At 37.9% G+C, this 17,085-nt stretch overlaps 2 protein-coding genes across 4 annotated transcripts in view; one reads left to right on the top strand and one right to left on the bottom strand.

Moving 5' to 3' along the window:
- Window positions 1-2,283, top strand: part of LOC109216822 — a 7,680-nt gene extending 5,397 nt beyond the window's left edge. Inside the window, exons 5-7 of the mRNA XM_019381018.1 lie at window positions 279-1,172; window positions 1,479-1,798; window positions 1,859-2,283. Coding sequence (XP_019236563.1) covers window positions 279-1,172; window positions 1,479-1,798; window positions 1,859-2,283 — 1,639 coding nt within the window. The remainder of the gene's footprint in view (window positions 1-278; window positions 1,173-1,478; window positions 1,799-1,858) is intronic.
- A 337-nt stretch (window positions 2,284-2,620) lies between these two features.
- On the bottom strand, window positions 2,621-7,393 carry LOC109216823. 3 transcript variants are annotated; one of them, XM_019381021.1, is made up of 6 exons: window positions 7,158-7,393; window positions 6,844-6,962; window positions 6,528-6,716; window positions 6,025-6,127; window positions 3,883-4,126; window positions 2,621-3,222 (listed from the first exon to the last, which is right to left on the bottom strand). In XM_019381021.1, exons 2-6 carry the CDS (start codon window positions 6,844-6,846, stop codon window positions 3,138-3,140), a joined length of 624 nt encoding a protein of 207 aa, XP_019236566.1. In that variant the 5' UTR covers window positions 6,847-6,962; window positions 7,158-7,393; the 3' UTR covers window positions 2,621-3,137. The 3 variants fall into 3 exon arrangements, with proteins under 3 accessions (XP_019236566.1, XP_019236564.1, XP_019236565.1); XM_019381019.1 differs by having other exon boundaries at window positions 6,025-6,133; window positions 7,158-7,387; XM_019381020.1 differs by lacking the exon at window positions 7,158-7,393 and having other exon boundaries at window positions 6,025-6,133; window positions 6,844-7,114.
- Between the last annotated feature and the right edge of the window lie 9,692 nt (window positions 7,394-17,085).

Here is a 17,085-nt window from a genome sequence, read left to right as displayed (position 1 = left end):
TACTACTTATGCATAATATAGCGTAAAGTTTACATATTTATTATATATATATAAGCTTATATCGACACAGTATTACCTAATACACTTATACTTAGTGGCATAGTACAGGTTACTTCTAAGCTCATTTTTTTATTGTCTCCTTAGTGGCACTCTCTCTTATTTTCATAAACCTTAAAAACGATACCTTTAACTGCCTCAACTCCTATCTGAATTTTTTTCAAATGATTGTGATCTCGTACCAAGTCCATCTTTTATTCCAAGTCCATCTTTTATTCCAGGGATGTCACATTTGCTGAACACATATTTCTATCCAATTCTCCACCCTCTGGTTTCTTTCCTTCCTCTACTTCTTCTTTTTCTGAGCACATCATTCCTAACAATGTTACCACTTCTACTTCTTCACCATTACAGTCTTCTGATCTTGTTCCTACTGTTTCATCACGACTATACTCTTCTTCTCATTCTCCTGAACCTGATTCTGTACCTTCACCCACACCACTTCCTCCTCTTTCTTCCCTTCCCTTGAGAAGATTTTCTAGGCCTACCACTGTTCCTCACCACCTTCAGGACTACATCTGCTATGCTGTACCTCCTACTTCCTTTCCTGATCCATCCACTTTCTCTCAGCCCCTTAAATCCTACACCTTATTTGAGCCTTCCTTCTACCATCAGGCTGCTTCCAATCCTGCTTGGCAAGAAGCAATGTTAAAAGAATTTCAAGCCTTGGAATCTAACCAAACTTGGGATATTGTGCCTTTACCTCCTGGCAAGAAAGCCATTCCTTCTAAGTGGGTGTATAAAGTTAAGCAAAGATCTGATGGCAGCATTGACAGATACAAAGCTAGATTGGTTATTAGGGGAGATAATCAACAGGCTGGTGGTATTGACTACTTTGAGACCTTCTCCCCTGTCATCAAGTTTACTACCACTAAATGCTTACTTGCCTTAGCTGCCAAATTCTCTTGGTCTATATATCAACTTGATGTAAACAATGCATTTCTGCATGGGAATCTTTCTGAGGAGGTTTACATGAAAATTCCTCTTGGTCTTACTGTCTCCTCCTCTTCTTCTGGGCCTCCCTTAGTATGCAAACTGAAGAAATCCTTGTATGGCCTCAAGCAAGCTTCCAGACAATGGTTTGCTAAGCTTTCTACTGCCGTCACCTCTTTGGGGTATTCCTCCAGTCTAGATGACTACTCTCTATTTTCTAAATCACCCCCTCTTCTTCTATTTTTATTGTTGTTTATGTGGATGATATTATCTTGGTGGGGAATGATACATCTGAGTTGGATTCTATCAAAGCATTTTTGGACTCTCAGTTCAAAATTAAGGACTTGGGTTCTGTCCATTATTTTCTGGGGCTTGAGGAGTCTCATCTGCCTCAAGGTTTGCTGATTAATCAACATAAATACCTCCGGGAACTTCTTACTGAATTTCATTGTGCTTCTGCTTCTCCTGTTGCTGCTCCTTTGGATCAGTCTACCAAGCTTACTCCTTCTTCTGGTGATACCTGATGCTTCCACTTATCGAAGGCTTATAGGAAAGCTAAATTTTCTCCAACATACTCGACCTGATATTTCTTTCTCTGTTCTGCATCTCAGTCAGTTTCTCCATGCCCCCACATCTGCTCATATGCAAGCAACTCTGCATGTTTTGAGGTATTTGGTCAGAGATCCTGCCAGGGGTGTTCTTCTTAACAATCATAAGGACTTCTCCCTCATTGCTTACTCGGATTCAGACTGGGCAGGGTGTCCTTCTTCCAGGAGATCTGTGTCTGGTTATTATGTCGCTCTTGCGGGTAGTCCTATCACTTGAAAATCTAAGAAACAACCTACTGTATCTTCATCATCTGCTGAAGCTGAATACAGAGCCCTTCGAAAGATTGTTGCTGAGCTTAAATGGCTTGTCAGGCTGTTAGCTGATTTGGGTATTTCTATTTCTGCTCCTATTCCTTTATATTGTGATAACAGGTCAGCCATTAGCATTGCCAAGAACCTTGTCTCACATGAGCAGACCAAACACATTGAACTTGATTGCCATTTTGTCCGGGAGAAGCTTGCTAGTGGTCTCATCTTTTTGCATTATGTTCCTACTGCCTCACAACTGGCTGATATTCTTACCAAACCCCTCACAGGCCTTCAACATCAACTTTTATTATCCAAGCTGGGAGTTCTCTCACCCTCCAGCTTGAGGGGGAGTGTTGGATTAAAAGAATTAAATGGCCCAATTCCTACAGGCCCAAAGATTGCTGAAGAAGAAATAGATCCAGGCCCAAACACTTGACAATTGTACAAAGTTATGTAAATGTTATTTGTATACTTAGCCACATATGTAATAGATAGCCATTCTTTTATTAGCTTAGCCATTCTTTTATTAGCTTAGTATAAATACTCCATTAGGCTATTTTTGTATACACAGATATTATTCTTTCAATATACAGAAATGAATTTCTGCATCTTCTTCTCTCTAGAACATTCGAATTAGGGCTTCCTTCTGTAAAATCCATGGATTCTCATTCGATTGCTTCAATCTAACAGAGCTTGAACCGTCTTGCCTGCCCAACAATATGTTTTAAATTATACATTACTCGTAACATTATAAAGATTTTTACAGGATCAGATTATTTCTAATGGTATACATTTACTTGCTATTATCTTATAATTGACATGATTATATACATATTTTTGACACTAAAGGTTTACGGAACTTAAACTCGAAACAAAAAAGGGAGAGCAAGATAGCAAAAGGTAAACATTTGATTCTCCACTAAACTCGGCCAAATGTTACAAAAAGAGAACCTAACAAAGAAAAGGTAGTCATGAATTTCCGATCTCTGGCACTCAATGCTGTAGAATAATGCAAATCTTTGTCACGCTGCTTTGATGAAAGTGATACGTACATTCTGTCTTCTGAACCTCTGCTATAATGGAAGTTCTATCTGTAGTTTTAGCTCTTTAATTTCTGAGTACTGCCCCCTTTATACTTCTTCCTCTGTTCCACCATCTTTGTACTAAACTCTGTTAAAATCCATAATCAAATTATGATGATTAATTATGTCTCTTGTTCTGCTTCTACATTATACAGGCTTCTTAGTTAGAACCGGTGCCTTGTTCTTTCCATTCTTTTTCGTGTCTCTATCATCCACTAAGAGTACTGTCTTCTCCATTGAGCTTGGCTATAGATAATGTAAAATAGATCAATAGCATTGTTCCCATACTTGACCTGTCAAATACAGGGCACTACCATATTAATTAAAATTTAGATTAAGCAAGAAAATTGTATTATTTCGTCAAAATCATAATTGACCCTTTTTGCAATACTTTTTATGTCCCATTCTACGTGGCACTTTTTAAGACCGCAAAAAATAATACTTTTAAAAAAAAGAGATTATTTTAGTTTGACTTGGCACAAACATTAATAAAGAAGGGAAGACTTTTAAGATATGTGGTCTTAAATAAGTCATAGTATTTGTGTGGCTGTAAAACTTTTGAAACTTGTGATCCGAAACTTGCCATAATATTTATGTAGCTATAAATGATTCTTATTAATGAAATATTGAAAGTTAACACACTAATAAAGAAATAATGTCAATCCTTTTTAAAGAGGGGAGTAGTACTTTTCTATGATCAGAAAAAAATTTAAGTTTAAAAAATTTCCTTTACCCAATTTATAGCCACATAATTGTCTAAAATTTTGTTTTAGACCATAAGTTACAAATAAATTCTTTTATTCTTAAATTTTGTATTTAGTCAAATGATGCCACATAAATTAGGATAAAGTTAAATATATTTTTTTAACCTGATGGTGCAAATTATTATACACAAATACACGATAAATATAAAGAAGTTAAATAAGTCTTTGGTTGGTTAAGAGAAAACTCACAAGGTAGCAAAGAAGAGAAGAATTCTCCTGGGATCAATGGACCAATTAGAAGCGGAAGAAGTGCGTCGGAAACTGAATCTCCTACCACTAATTTTACTTTCGGTGGCGGTGGCGGTGGCGCCGCTATGGCCGGCCACTATAGTGATCTGATTATGGGTTTGTGGGGTAGGTTGATCAGTAGTCCCCACAATAGCCAATGCCATGGGCTTTTCTGGCGTGCTAATACCTCCTCCTAGCAATGAAGCTGCATTTTTTTCCATTTTAAAAATGACATTCAGAATATAGCCAAAAATATGTGTTGGCTTGTTTCTTTATCACTCAATTATTATCATGCATGTGGGCAACCACCATTTTAGTTTATACTATGAATGCAAACAAAAAGGAATGACACTCTGCACGACCATACTTTTATATTATTTCATCTAACTAAAGCTCTAAGCGTAATATTATTCATATGAAAAATTGACACCATATATAGGCTAATTATCCGTCACATTCATTCTTATATGCTATCTTTTGGATTTTATTCATTCATTGTACAGCTGGGACCATATAAACTTTAATTAGACCCCGTGCTTTAGGTAAATAAATTATTAGCAATCTCAGCAATTAAATCTTGCAATACTGATCACACCAGGGTAGATAAACTTACGGATATCCACTTGCTGCTTCTTACCTTGAACTTTATATTATGTACATAATGAATTATATTTATTTCAAACCCACTAACACCAAAAATAGAAGAAAATGAAGGTTCTGAAACTCGAGGGCTAGGCAATTATACATTGAATACGAACTAATGGCCAATTAGATTATACATTATGATTACCATAGGAAACACCTAGGCAGCTAGCTAATTTACTAAAATACTTAGTAAAGACAAATCTGTATCTTGTAATACTGCCATATGATCAGACAAAAAATCAAGCAGATTTACCCACATTGATATTTTTGAGTGAGAATAGGTTGTTTGTTACTATGTTACGTATTTAGGCACGGTCGTCGCTTAATTTCTCTATAATTGTAAACTTTATCCAAGTTAGTAGTGTTACGTAATTACTCTAAACATTAGAGGAATCGAAATACCAGAATACAGATATAGCTGAATATTTGACAATGAGATTGCATTGAGTGGTACGTGATATGTTTCACGTGAAGCCAAATATGGCTGATCAAGTTGACATTTTGTTTTAAATGCTATAGATATTTTTAAATCCTTGGGGGTAGAGTGTGAAAGGTGAACTCTTCCTCGGATAATAAATATTTACAAAATTGAGAAAAAGATATTCTCCCGTCTTCATATTATCATTTTTATTAGTATGTTCTAAAGAGAATGACATACTTCTTAAAATAATTTAAATTTAATTTTTATTTTTTCCTTTATAAGATAGATTTATAGCCATAGAATTGTATATGACTTCTTTAGACTACAATTTTAAAAGTTTTTTTTTTTCATTTTATGCATAATCAAACACTGCCACATAAATTGAGATAGAAATAGTAAACTATTGATATGTATTAAACGACCAAAATTAGTACAAAGAGTAATAAATAGAGAGAATAATCCGGTTCCTTTTACTCCCTCTGTTTCAAAAAGACTGACATAATTTCCTTATTAGTATTTTCCAAAAAGATTGACACTTTTTAATATTTTCATAATAAAAATTATCAGAAATACTATGGCAGGTTTCCGACCATAAGTTTCAAAAGTTTTATAGTCACACAAATGCTATGAATTATTTAAAATTATATATCTTAAAAGTCTTCCCTTCTTTATTTTAAAATTTATATCAAGTTAAACTAAGACAATCTTTTTGAAACGGACGGTGAAAATTTGAAAGTTCTATGATTGAGAAAATATCGAAGGGGTCGTCATAGTCTTTTCCTTTCATTCTTGACCGTTAAATACCTTTAACGACAGAAACGCATGCAGACAAATACAAATTTGTTGATATCTTTGTTTCTAACACCTCTTTGTTTTTTCTTTTTTTTTGGTAACATTGTGAATTACCATTAATAACAAACAATGTGTACATCTTGAGAGCACCCAATCACACAGCTTCTTACTTTGATCCTAGACCTAGAAAGAAAAACACAACTCTTTGTTTTTATTTATTATTATTCAAATAAATGATAATATACCTCTAGGGGAATTTGTCGTGAAATTAGTGTCTTTCTCATTGGCAGCATTTGAATATGTTTTCCTCTCGCCGCTTCGAAATGATCCTTTCCTTGAAAGGTTCCTCTGCAACTTTTTCAATCAAAATCATATCAGAAACGTTAAAAAGCATATTCTCCCAGCTTTTGCAATATCATGTAGTACAACTTTTTCAGTATTTTCCAAAGTCAAATTTATCATCTTATTCTTCACCAGCGTCCATTTTCTTTCAAAATAAAATAAAATAAAATAAAGTAGTACTTAGACTTAGTCCAAGTAAACAAAAAATTGACCAATAATGAGTTCTGTTCTCACTACTTTAACAAATTAGTTAGGATAAACATGAATTGTGAAATTGATTGATGTTGAATTGAACCATAAAATAACTTGTGATGGTGTCAAAGGTTTCAGGAGAAACAGAGTATATGTGCAGAGGACAAACAAGTATTCAGGGAAAAGAGATTTAGCAAAAATAAAGGGAACTTACAGTAATTCTTGAATTGGCATTTATATCTTTCTCTATGATATGAGAAAAACGTTCCATGTCCACAACAAAGCTATCTGATTTTGTGCTTGTGTACTGCAATCCATTTATATGATCAGAAACACAAATTTCCTGAGACCCCTTTTCTTCAAATTCTCCATATAACCTCTGTTTCTCAGCACTCATATTTTCCTGCAAATTCATATCCAAAATTTCTTAGCTGGGAAATTTTTAAATAGCAGAGTTTCAAGAATTCAATAAAACAGTTGCCAGAAAACAAAAACGAAAACAGGGTTGAAACTGAAAAAACAAGACTCACCATTTTGGTATAATCTACAATTGTTGCAGAACTTGAAGAAGGAGAAGATAATTCGATAAAGAGGTGTTTGGAGTTCTTCACCTTCTAACGTACCCAATTAGGAAACCACAGTTTACAACCTGATACATTTGACAACAAAAACAAACAGAGAACAGAACCGATTAAAGTCACCTTTCCACTGTATGAATAAAGTAAACAACTCTTGCCTAGTGTGTGTATATAGGTGAGAAATAACAGAAGCTTTATTTGCAAGACTCCTTTTTTATCTCAACTGCTACTTATAATATCGGTTTGAAAATAACTAGCTTACCAACCTCACAAACTTCAAGAAAAAACTAAGTACTATTCTTCTTCTTGTTGTTGAACTGGTAATTAATCTTCTTGTTCCTAACACATAGACACATAACATGAATGTATATTCACATCACATATATATAGGGGCTACTTTTTAAAATATTTCTTGAAAAGTTTTGCTTTTTGGTTTTTAGTTATAAAGAATGATGGGGATATTCAAGGATTATTTGAGGGGTTTTCGGGGAAGTTAAACCATGTGTGGTGTTGTGTGGACACGAAAGAAACTCTTTTTTTTTTTTTTTTTGGAAGTTGATGAGGTGTTTGGGTGTCTGTTTCTATTTAATTGAGTTGATAATTGATAAAAAATAGTATGACCCATTTTTGTTAGTGCCGACCTCAGTTTTTGGCTAAAAATGTTTTAGGGTTTGGTCCATTAGGTTGGGTGTACAATAATCAGCCTCGCGTCATTGCTTTCAGTTCAATGTATGGATGTCCAACGGGACGGGGTGGGACAGGACAAAATTAACGGGACGTGATAATATTTAGCCGGGACAGTGGCGGGACGAGACGAAACGGGACCCGCTAACAAACGGGATGAGACGGGACGGGATGAGACGGGACGGGATGGGACATGACGGGTTCGTGGGCCTTAAGTGCAGTTTAAAAAAAAATTTAAGCATTAAGTTTGGCAACGTCTAGTTTCTTGACAATGACTAAGTTTTTAAAGTTTGCAACGGCTAGTTTTTTTACTTATTTAATAAACTTAATGTTAAAATGGAAACTAGGAAACTAAGTAAAGAATTATAAAATATTAAAACAGAAGACTTGTAATGAAATATTCTAGTAATTATAATAGAGTTATAATTTATTTAATACAATTTCAAACTATTAAGTAACTAAGATAATTCATAAAAAAATTTCAACGCTTAGAGCCTTTTATTTTATTAATAAAACTTTCAAATCTCACATACAAATATAATTCTTTTGAAGAGCACAAGTCTACGCAGCCACCTTCTAGGAAGGGTTCTGTTTGAACTAGTACCAGAAGCAAGGTCAAGCTGTTGTTGTACAAAATTAGAACCCCCGCTAGATCCACTAGGAGTGCAAGTACCGGTGCTAGGATCCATAATTTTTCCAGCTTTTATGCTAGCTTGTATCCATAAAGATTTGTGCTCCTTAAGTAAGTGTCTGGTTAAAACCCATCCCACCACTTTTTGTGTGTGCAAATTGTTGCTTACATTTTTCACATACAGCACAGTGATTGACTTTATCATGTTTAAAAAATTTCCATACAAGTGATGTTTTGGGACATTCAGCCTTAGGCTTACCCCTTACAGGAGGTACATGGGGTAAAGCTCTAGACCGAGATTGACTCTGAGTTGGAGCTTCTGTTGCGGGACTAGTGGGTGTTTCGTCTAATTCTTCTTCCTCTTTTTCTTCGTCCTCAAAAAAATATCATTGATTGTCTTTGTAAAGTTTCATGATCTAGTTGTTCTCCGAAATTAATATTATAACATGCGGGAGTTGGGAAATGAAGTTTCATCAACATGAGTCATTTCATCTATATGTTTTCTAATTCTAGGAGAAGGATTAGGATTATTACTACTTTCACCTTTACTATTTTTTTTACTACTTTTTTTAAACATGCCAAATACATTTTTAGGTGCCATAATTTAAATACGAAATTAAATTAAAAAAGTTAACACAAAAATCAAACACACAAATGAAATACGGAAACAGAACACGTAAAGTAAAAACAAAAATTAAGCACTAAAATGATACGCAAAAATTATATATTAAAACCAGGAGACGGAACGAGTGCACCGTGATTAAATATTGAAACTTGAAGAAATTGCCCAAAATATTGCTCCAAATACTCGACGAATTAATTTGAAGCTTGAAAGTTGCTCCAAAAATTTGCCCAAATACTTGAAAGTTATCACTTGATAGTGACAAAATTGAGAGAATAATATAGATAGAATGTAAGAGATTTGAGAGAGAATGATTGATTTTTTATGGGAAAAAATGAAGAAGGATGAGGGTATTTATAGTAGAAAAGAGGGCCAAAGTGTAATTAATAAACTTAGGGATTATATTAAAAGTTTGGGGGGTAGGGGGTGTTTAGGGGGTGGAGGCCAATTATAGCCCGTTTTGGCCGTTTGGGACGGCTATTTTTGCAATTGAAGCCGTTGCCCAACGGCTAGAATTCAAAAAAAAAAATAATAATAATTACGCGGGGTAGGCAGGACGGGACAAACGGGAAGAAATGGCCATCCCGTCCCATCCCCTGTCCCGTTTAACATGGGCCCATCCCGTTTAGAATGAAGTGGGCCGGGCCGGGCCAGGCTCGGACAGGATGCGGGACGGGACGGCCCGTCCCGTTGGACAGCCATAGTTCAATCATTCCATTTCCGAAACGCGCCCGCTAATTTAGTTTTGAACCGGATAAATCCACTAAATAAGGTTAAACCGTTCCTAGTAAATTTTTATTTTATTTTTAAGGCTCAAATCTAAAACTTCTTATTAAGAATAATGGGATCCTTATAATCACTTGTAAATGTTGTCTTAATAAGAATGATTATTATTAAGAATTTAATATTCTTTTTTCTGCTTTGGTCTTATCTTTTATCCACGTAATACATGAGCCTTCTATTGTGATACAAGTTTTCTTAGACGTGATATGTCCAAATTAGCTGAGAAAAGTCCTGAAACTGCCATTTGTCGTTTTGCCTTTCTGTAACACTAATTATTTATTTAGGGGATAAAACTGTTTAAATCGTTAGAGAAAAACTGGTTCTTTTTTTCCGTCAAAAGTCAAAAGTCAAAAGTCAAACAAGGTCATATTTCTTGTTCAAAATGTTATAACAAGGTCATTCGTGACCAAAAGAACCTCTAGTGAGTTATGAAAGGTTCTTAATCATAAATTAAGTTCCAAAATTTAAAGATAAAAGAAAAAGGAACAGAAAAAAGAGAAAAGGGGGAAGGTGGAAGAGGACATATTTAGGAAAAAACGATTAGGGTGTTTGGCTAAACTTATAAGCTAGTCAAACTGTCTTATAAGTACTTTTTGGCTTATCTACGCGTTTGGTAAAATTAAAAGTGTTTATAAGTTAAGTGCTTATAAGCCAAAAATAAGCCAAAAGCCATAAGTTGGTCTCCCCCAACTTATCAAATTTCAGCTTATAAGCACTTTAGGTTTGACCAAAATATTTACTATTCTATCCCTAAAATACTTTTTTTTTAAAACAAAACTCCTCGTATACCCAGTTCTTCAACTACTTATTATTAATTTCAGCACTTTTATCCAAACACGTAACTGCTTATTTTTTAAATCAACTTCAACACTTAAAAGTACTTTTCAGCATCTATTGCTTATCGGCTGCTCTAAATCAGCTAACCCAAACAGGCTCTAAATGGAATGCATGTTTTTTTATTATCGGATTTGGCGATTTTGGCAACTCCACACGTACTGGACCATCTTTCTTCCCTATCAGCATGCCTACATGCCTAATCATATAGCCACTCAACAGTCAATTTTCAGCACATCCGTCCTATTCGGTTTCTTGAAACTTCGTCTAACTTTTTTTTTTTTTTTTTTTGGGAAAAATAAACTTGTTTACCCTTAAAATTGGATAACAATTAAACTTATAAGTGATTTTAAGGATATGCGATTTCACTTGGCACAAATTGAGAAATATGACAACTAATATTGGAAATTAACTGTAAAATAAAGCAAACCAACATAGTGAACGATTATGACCCTCGAGCTAGATCGCCCTCGAACCAACTGAGTATACTAATGGCAAATATGAACTGAACAGAACTTTAAGAGAGAAAATGAATGTATTGCTTTGTTATGCGTGAATATGATGATTACAAAATGATTAGAACCCCATTTATATAGTAGAGGAATTCTACTTATGGCACAATTCTAAATACGGAAGGAAATTCCATGATTGGCTAAATAACCGATCCTGACTCGATACGTGCCTGAGATTTCCGCCACGATCCTTGCCCGATCACGGATATTTCGATTTTTTTTTCTGTTATTCGACTTAGCAGGCTTCCTTTGATCTCGCTCGTTCTCTTTCTCGCTTCCGTCTCGATCTTGATCGGCCATAGAGTCACAAGCTTAGCAATCCATCTCTGTACCATGGTTAGATATAATGCGAGGCCGAGCCTTGGTTTGCCACCCCGGTTTCGGGTAGCCATACAAAATTAGGCAAGCCCGATTTTGACCGTATACAAATAGTCCCCTCATTTTTTGGAGTGTAATGACTAGAAACGAATTGAGTCTTCGAACTTCCCCTTGATTTACCATGACATCAACGATAAGTGGTACAAAAACGTCCTGTTAGTTCGGATGTCGAGGCATTAAATGACTGTTAGTTGCTGTCGGCCACTACGGTTCTGAAGCGACGTCTTCAACCTATAAATGTATCTTCCTTTTTTAGCCCAAACTTTACTTTCAATCTCCTTCATTCTAATCTTCATAGTTTTTTGTCTTCTTCAGAGCTTCCTATCCTCTAGCTTTCGAGTTTCTTTGCTTGTTCTTCTCAAAATACCAAATACTGCAATCTCTATTCTCCCTTGCTTACAAAAACAAAATGGCCAAAACATCTAAAAATGTTCCGCAGAAAGAAACCGATTCTTCATCAAAGCCTGCTGGAGTCGGGGCCGAACCTCCCCTAGAGGACTTTGTTCCAACAAAAGTGCCCCATTGCTGTCGATTTTAAGGTGGAGAATACACCCTCGACACCGGGTCGATGTGAACTGATGTCGAGGTACATATGTACTATTACCGACGATCTCCTCAAGAAGGTGAAAGAGGAGTGCAACTGGGTAGGCAAAGACGTGGTAGTTTCTACCCCCGATGAATCTATCACCACTCATGTGGAGGGGTATCTGAGTGTCTATACTTACCTCTTCACGATAGGTCCCTTAGACCCTATCATCGTCACCTTTTGCAAGAGGTACGATGTCATTCTTGGCCAAATCCATCCATTATTTTGGAGGATCATGATCCTCCTTCAATTTTTTGTAAGCAAGATCGAGGGTCATCCTTTTACCCTCGATCACCTTATGCGTCTCTACAACCCTCGGCTTTATCGTAGAGGCTTGATCAAGCTTTACCGCCGAGCCACCAAAACCCCCATTTCGAGCATAGATGAGACCCGAGATCGAGGTTGGATGGGCCGATTTTTCCGAATAAAGACCTCGGACCTGATCCTTGCCGAGTACATGCCATTTCTTGAAAAATGGAACATGAACCGTAAGTATTGCTTTGCCTCTGAATATCTATTTCTGCTATTTTACTTCTCATCTTCTTTACTCATCTAAGTTTTTTGTGTTGTAGATATGGCCGTCGTGCCGGAAGTGATCCCCCACCCGAGGCAATGGGTCGAGGGCTTAGTGTTGTAAAAGTCTTACTCCGAGCGTGCTTGGATGGAGCTATCAAAGGGTCAATGGGAGGCCCGTAACCATGGTAATCTTCTTTCCTTAGAATGGTTTATATTCGGGCTTCGTATTGGACTTACTCATCTTTTTTTTGTAGGCCTCGGGAAGGATGTACCAATGAGGCCCCCCTTTGTTGAAGAACAGGCACTTCTTTCATCCCCCGAAGCAGGGCAAATAGAAGAAAAAAAAAGAGGCTCCGAGCTCTCCAGGCCCGGAAAAGAAAAGACCGCTAGGAGGCCTCGTAAGCCTAAAGGGAACGTCATCCGTGTAACTTTGGAATATGTCTAACGGCTAAGGGATGAGGCCGAAGAGGAAGATGAAGAAGAAGAAGACTTCGGCTGGTGACTCGTGTGCGAGCTGGCACCGAGATTCAAGGAACCACTGGGCCGGCGGGAGCCGAAACTGCTTTGCCTCGACCTGATGAGCCCAAGCCGGAAAAAGCCGAAGATGCTTCACTTCGAGGTGGGAAGAGCGCCGAGGAGGCGAACGATGCTGGTGCAGAAACCAGGCTCGAGGCCCCCCCAGAACGGTGGCGATGCCTCGACAGACCCATTTGGGGCAATAGAGATCGGGGACTCCCCCTTGTTCCCTACAGTTTCTGATTTGATGATACGTGACGCTCAGGCTGCGGAGACTTGTCACTGGGAAAGAGCCCATAGAGAGGAAGATTTTTTCCGTGGTTATTTTGCTGAGGTAGAAGATGTCACCGGTCTGGGTGACTTGGATGTACCGAAGAAGATCTCGAGTAAGGCTTCCTCGAGTTTTTGAACTGACCAACTAATTCCTGGCCCCAGTGTCGATCCTGAGCATAAGCGACCACTTATCATCTCGGTCCTGGAGGATGCTCGGGTTTTCTCTTCCCCCGTAGGGGTGGTTAGCTATCTCCAATGCTTATTTACTGAAGAGGACCAAGCCAAGATGGATGAAGTGGAAGTTGCTTGCTTGTTCAACGAGGCCCAGCACGTTCTGAATCGGGTAAGTTCGAGGGTCATTCCATGATCTCTTTATAACTTTGAATCGTAGATATTTCTAATGTTTTGTTCCTTTCTTGTAAGCTTCGGTGTTGCATCATGAGGCTTTTCTTCGAATCCGGGAGGAGCGCAAGGCTGAGGTCCAGGGCTTCACTGAGAAATATGATTCAGACTTGGTGACGGCTCGAGATGAGCATGCTGAGATGGCCGAGCAGGTATTCCGAATTATTCATGATAGTGAGGATGAGTTGGAGATAATAACTTATGATCCGATTCTGCAGGTTCGACAGAGGCTCGAACATATGAAGGACCTCCAAAGGCAAATAGATAAAGTACGAGCCGAGGCTGAAGAGTTCAAGGGGTGTATGGACATTTTGGCTGCACAAAAGGAGGTCGTTCGAGCAGAGTTGGATTCGGCCGAGTCTTTACTTCGGTCTGCAAGATACAATCCCTTGTTTCAGGCAAAGAAGTCGAGGAGCTTGAATCCCATTTATCCAACTTGGCCAAAGAGCTCGAGGTGGCCAGGTCTAAGGCGGCCGCAACTAATTTTAAGGCTCAGGCTAATGCGACCCAATACAAGGCCGATAATGAAGCCACTCTAGCGCATGCCAAGAGCATGGTGGATCATGCGAAGTGGCAGGCTCGAAGGGAGGCCTTTGAGGGGGCCGTGATCAAAACGTCGATATACCCGTTGAAATCGAGGTTGCCAGGGTAGAGGAAACAAAGGCTCGAAAGCTGGCTTTTCCCGAGGAAGACTCCGAGAGTTTGAGTGGGTCTGGTGAAGAAGACTCCGAAGGCGAAGAAGCTTCCTCCGACAAGGACCATGCTGCTTAGGCTTAGTGACTTTTTTTTTGTTTTTCCGTCAAGGCCGTCCGGCCTTTGTAAAGAATTCTTGATTGGTCCATATGTCCCTTGTAAAAAGATTTTGATGAATATATGAAACTACTTCCCCTCCATAACTTATGAATCTGTTGTCTCTCTTTCTTTTTTTGGTTATTTCATGTAAGGGTCAAAATGCCTTAGCATAAGATCATGAAGTTGAGTTCAAGGGTACGAGGTTTGGGGAAGGTAAGGGTCGATAATAAGCCTTGCCTTCGACCTTTTCTAATCGATGGACCCCGAATGAAAACTCAAACTTGAATTTATGTAGCCCTTAAGCTTAATTATCGAGTGAGGACATGATCGAAGTCGGAATTAGGTAACCCTTAGGTTTTCTAGTCGAGTGAGAAGGATCTCTCGAACTCGAAGTGAACGTAGCCCTTAGGCCTTTGTAAATTATGTATTCGACCGATCTGCCCTCTGTAAAACGATCGTTTTAATCATATATATAAGGCTTTTCTACCCTTTTCGGCTTTCAAAGTTTTCCTTTTGTTTATTATTCATGTTCACAAAGTTTGTAATGCCTTAGCATGAAGTAAGGAATTGTTCGAGAGTTCGAACAATTTTGTACTCATTAGAGTTTTCGAGGCTTGATATTATCGAAGCCTTTTATGATTTTCCCAGGGGTAACCTTTTTAACCAGTTTATGAAAGAATTCGAAGGGCTGTATTGTTACGAAATTCGGACGTCTCCGAACCGTTTTAATTTGGCCGTAGCCTCTTTAGCCCGGGATTTGCCCCTTGGGCTTATTTTCCCGTTTTACTTCGAGCTTGCCCGAAGTGTCAGTCCCCGAGTGAGGTGGCCCTGTCCTATAAAGATCGAACATTGCCTAAAAGGTCTTATGATCTCGAAGTTTTAATGATTCTATCTCGTTTATTTTTCAGACAACAGTCCCCGAGCATGGGGATAATTATCCGAACTCTGGTTATGATCAACCCTTGAGCCTGCTTACATAATAGATCGAGAGTATAAAATTGTAAAGTAAAAAAAAATTTCTAAGGCATGAGGTATTGGTAAGGAATAATACTTCTCTTTATAATTGATTATACATGCGTACATGTTCTGTTCCAGGGCTCGAGCAAAATACGCGGGCACAATTCGTTTGATCGTTTGGCCCTTACAAATTTTCCTATCGAGACCCTGATGCCATGAAGTAATTTCCTCGCAACAAAGTAGACATTCGAGGGTAATGCCCCCCCCCTCCCGTATTCGAGGTTGATTATAAATAAGAGGTACTGTTGACTTATTCTAAGTTAGCACGATCGATGGTTGCCTCATTAAAAACCTCACTGAAAAATCCATTTGGGACAAAACCGGTCTAAGGGAGAAAGAGTGCAATGCGTGCTTTCAGACGTAAAGACTTTGTGTTGAGGAGTCCATTGCCGTTTCCGATCGAACACCTGCAGGAGTTAGTTTAAAATAAAAATGAAAATAGAAGGGGATGTACCTTAGCAGTAGTACCGTTTTAGGTGCGATACATTCCAGTTGCTCGGTAGCTGTTCGCCATTCATTGTGCTGATCTTGTAAGATCCTTTTTCGATGATTTCGAGAACCTGGTGTGAGCACGTGATTTTTGCCACGCTTAAATTACTCCTATAAATTCATTAGAATTAGAATTTTTCTTTTATTATTTGAATTTTTAGGAATTAATTGCATGATTTTGTGTCTTGTTTGCATTTTTGTGTGCATTTTTAGTTGCTATAATTCATAAAAAGGTACAAAAATATTGCGTTTGCNAGAGACTTTCGTACTTACTAACTACCGGAACAAAACCGAGGATCTCCCGGCACAAAAATCGTGGAGCCTTTTCTTTCAAAATCCCGGAACAAAAACCGAGGATCCCTTTTACACATTCCCAATTGGATTAGATATGTGTCACAACTAACTCACGAAATTTTCCTAGTGAAAACTGGGGCAGAAAATTTCGTTCGTTTGTTTGTTTTGGTATCCTAAGCAGGACAACCTCAGGATACAAGGTGCGAGATGACCAATGGAATGAGTCTCAATCCAGAATCAAGAAAAGAAGAAAAGAACAAAAAGAAATGAACTCAAATGGGAAGCAAGTAAGGGTGCGGATTGTTCAAAACCTGATTGAAGTCACAAGCTCCGCTGATCCTGTTTTGAACCAATGCTGCATGAAGAAGTAAACACCTACAAATTGCGAGCATCAAGATTCAGATGGAAGTCCACAGTAAAATCAGCTAAGACTCAAGATCAAGTTTCAAGAGAATTATAGATAGGAATCTTGTAACTCATAGTTGATAGGCATAGCTAGCTTAGCTTTGATTTTCCTTTTGGTGTAATAAGGAGGTCAGCAAGCAGTAGCAGCAGCAACATCAGTGAAATTCACAGCTCCTGGTAGTCCCAGCTACCAAACTTTCCAGAACTACACTGACCTGATTCCTTTATACCCAAGGATATGTAGGCAACCTTTGAAGCAGGGTTCGGTCAGACGATTTTCAAAATGCTTCTCATGGAGTGTTGAGCAGGCAAAAATCCTTCATGGTGCTCATTTATCTTTGCCCAAAAATCCTTCGTGTCCTCGAGCAAAGAGGGGCAGCTGTGAGCACGTGATTTTTGCCACGCTTAAATTACTCCTATAAGTTCATTAGAATTAGAATTTTTCTTTTATTATTTAAAT

This window comes from Nicotiana attenuata, unplaced genomic scaffold (genome assembly GCF_001879085.1).
Source record: "Nicotiana attenuata strain UT unplaced genomic scaffold, NIATTr2, whole genome shotgun sequence".
Classification (NCBI taxonomy): domain Eukaryota; kingdom Viridiplantae; phylum Streptophyta; class Magnoliopsida; order Solanales; family Solanaceae; genus Nicotiana; species Nicotiana attenuata.
This window is presented reverse-complemented; position numbering and strand designations above follow the sequence as displayed.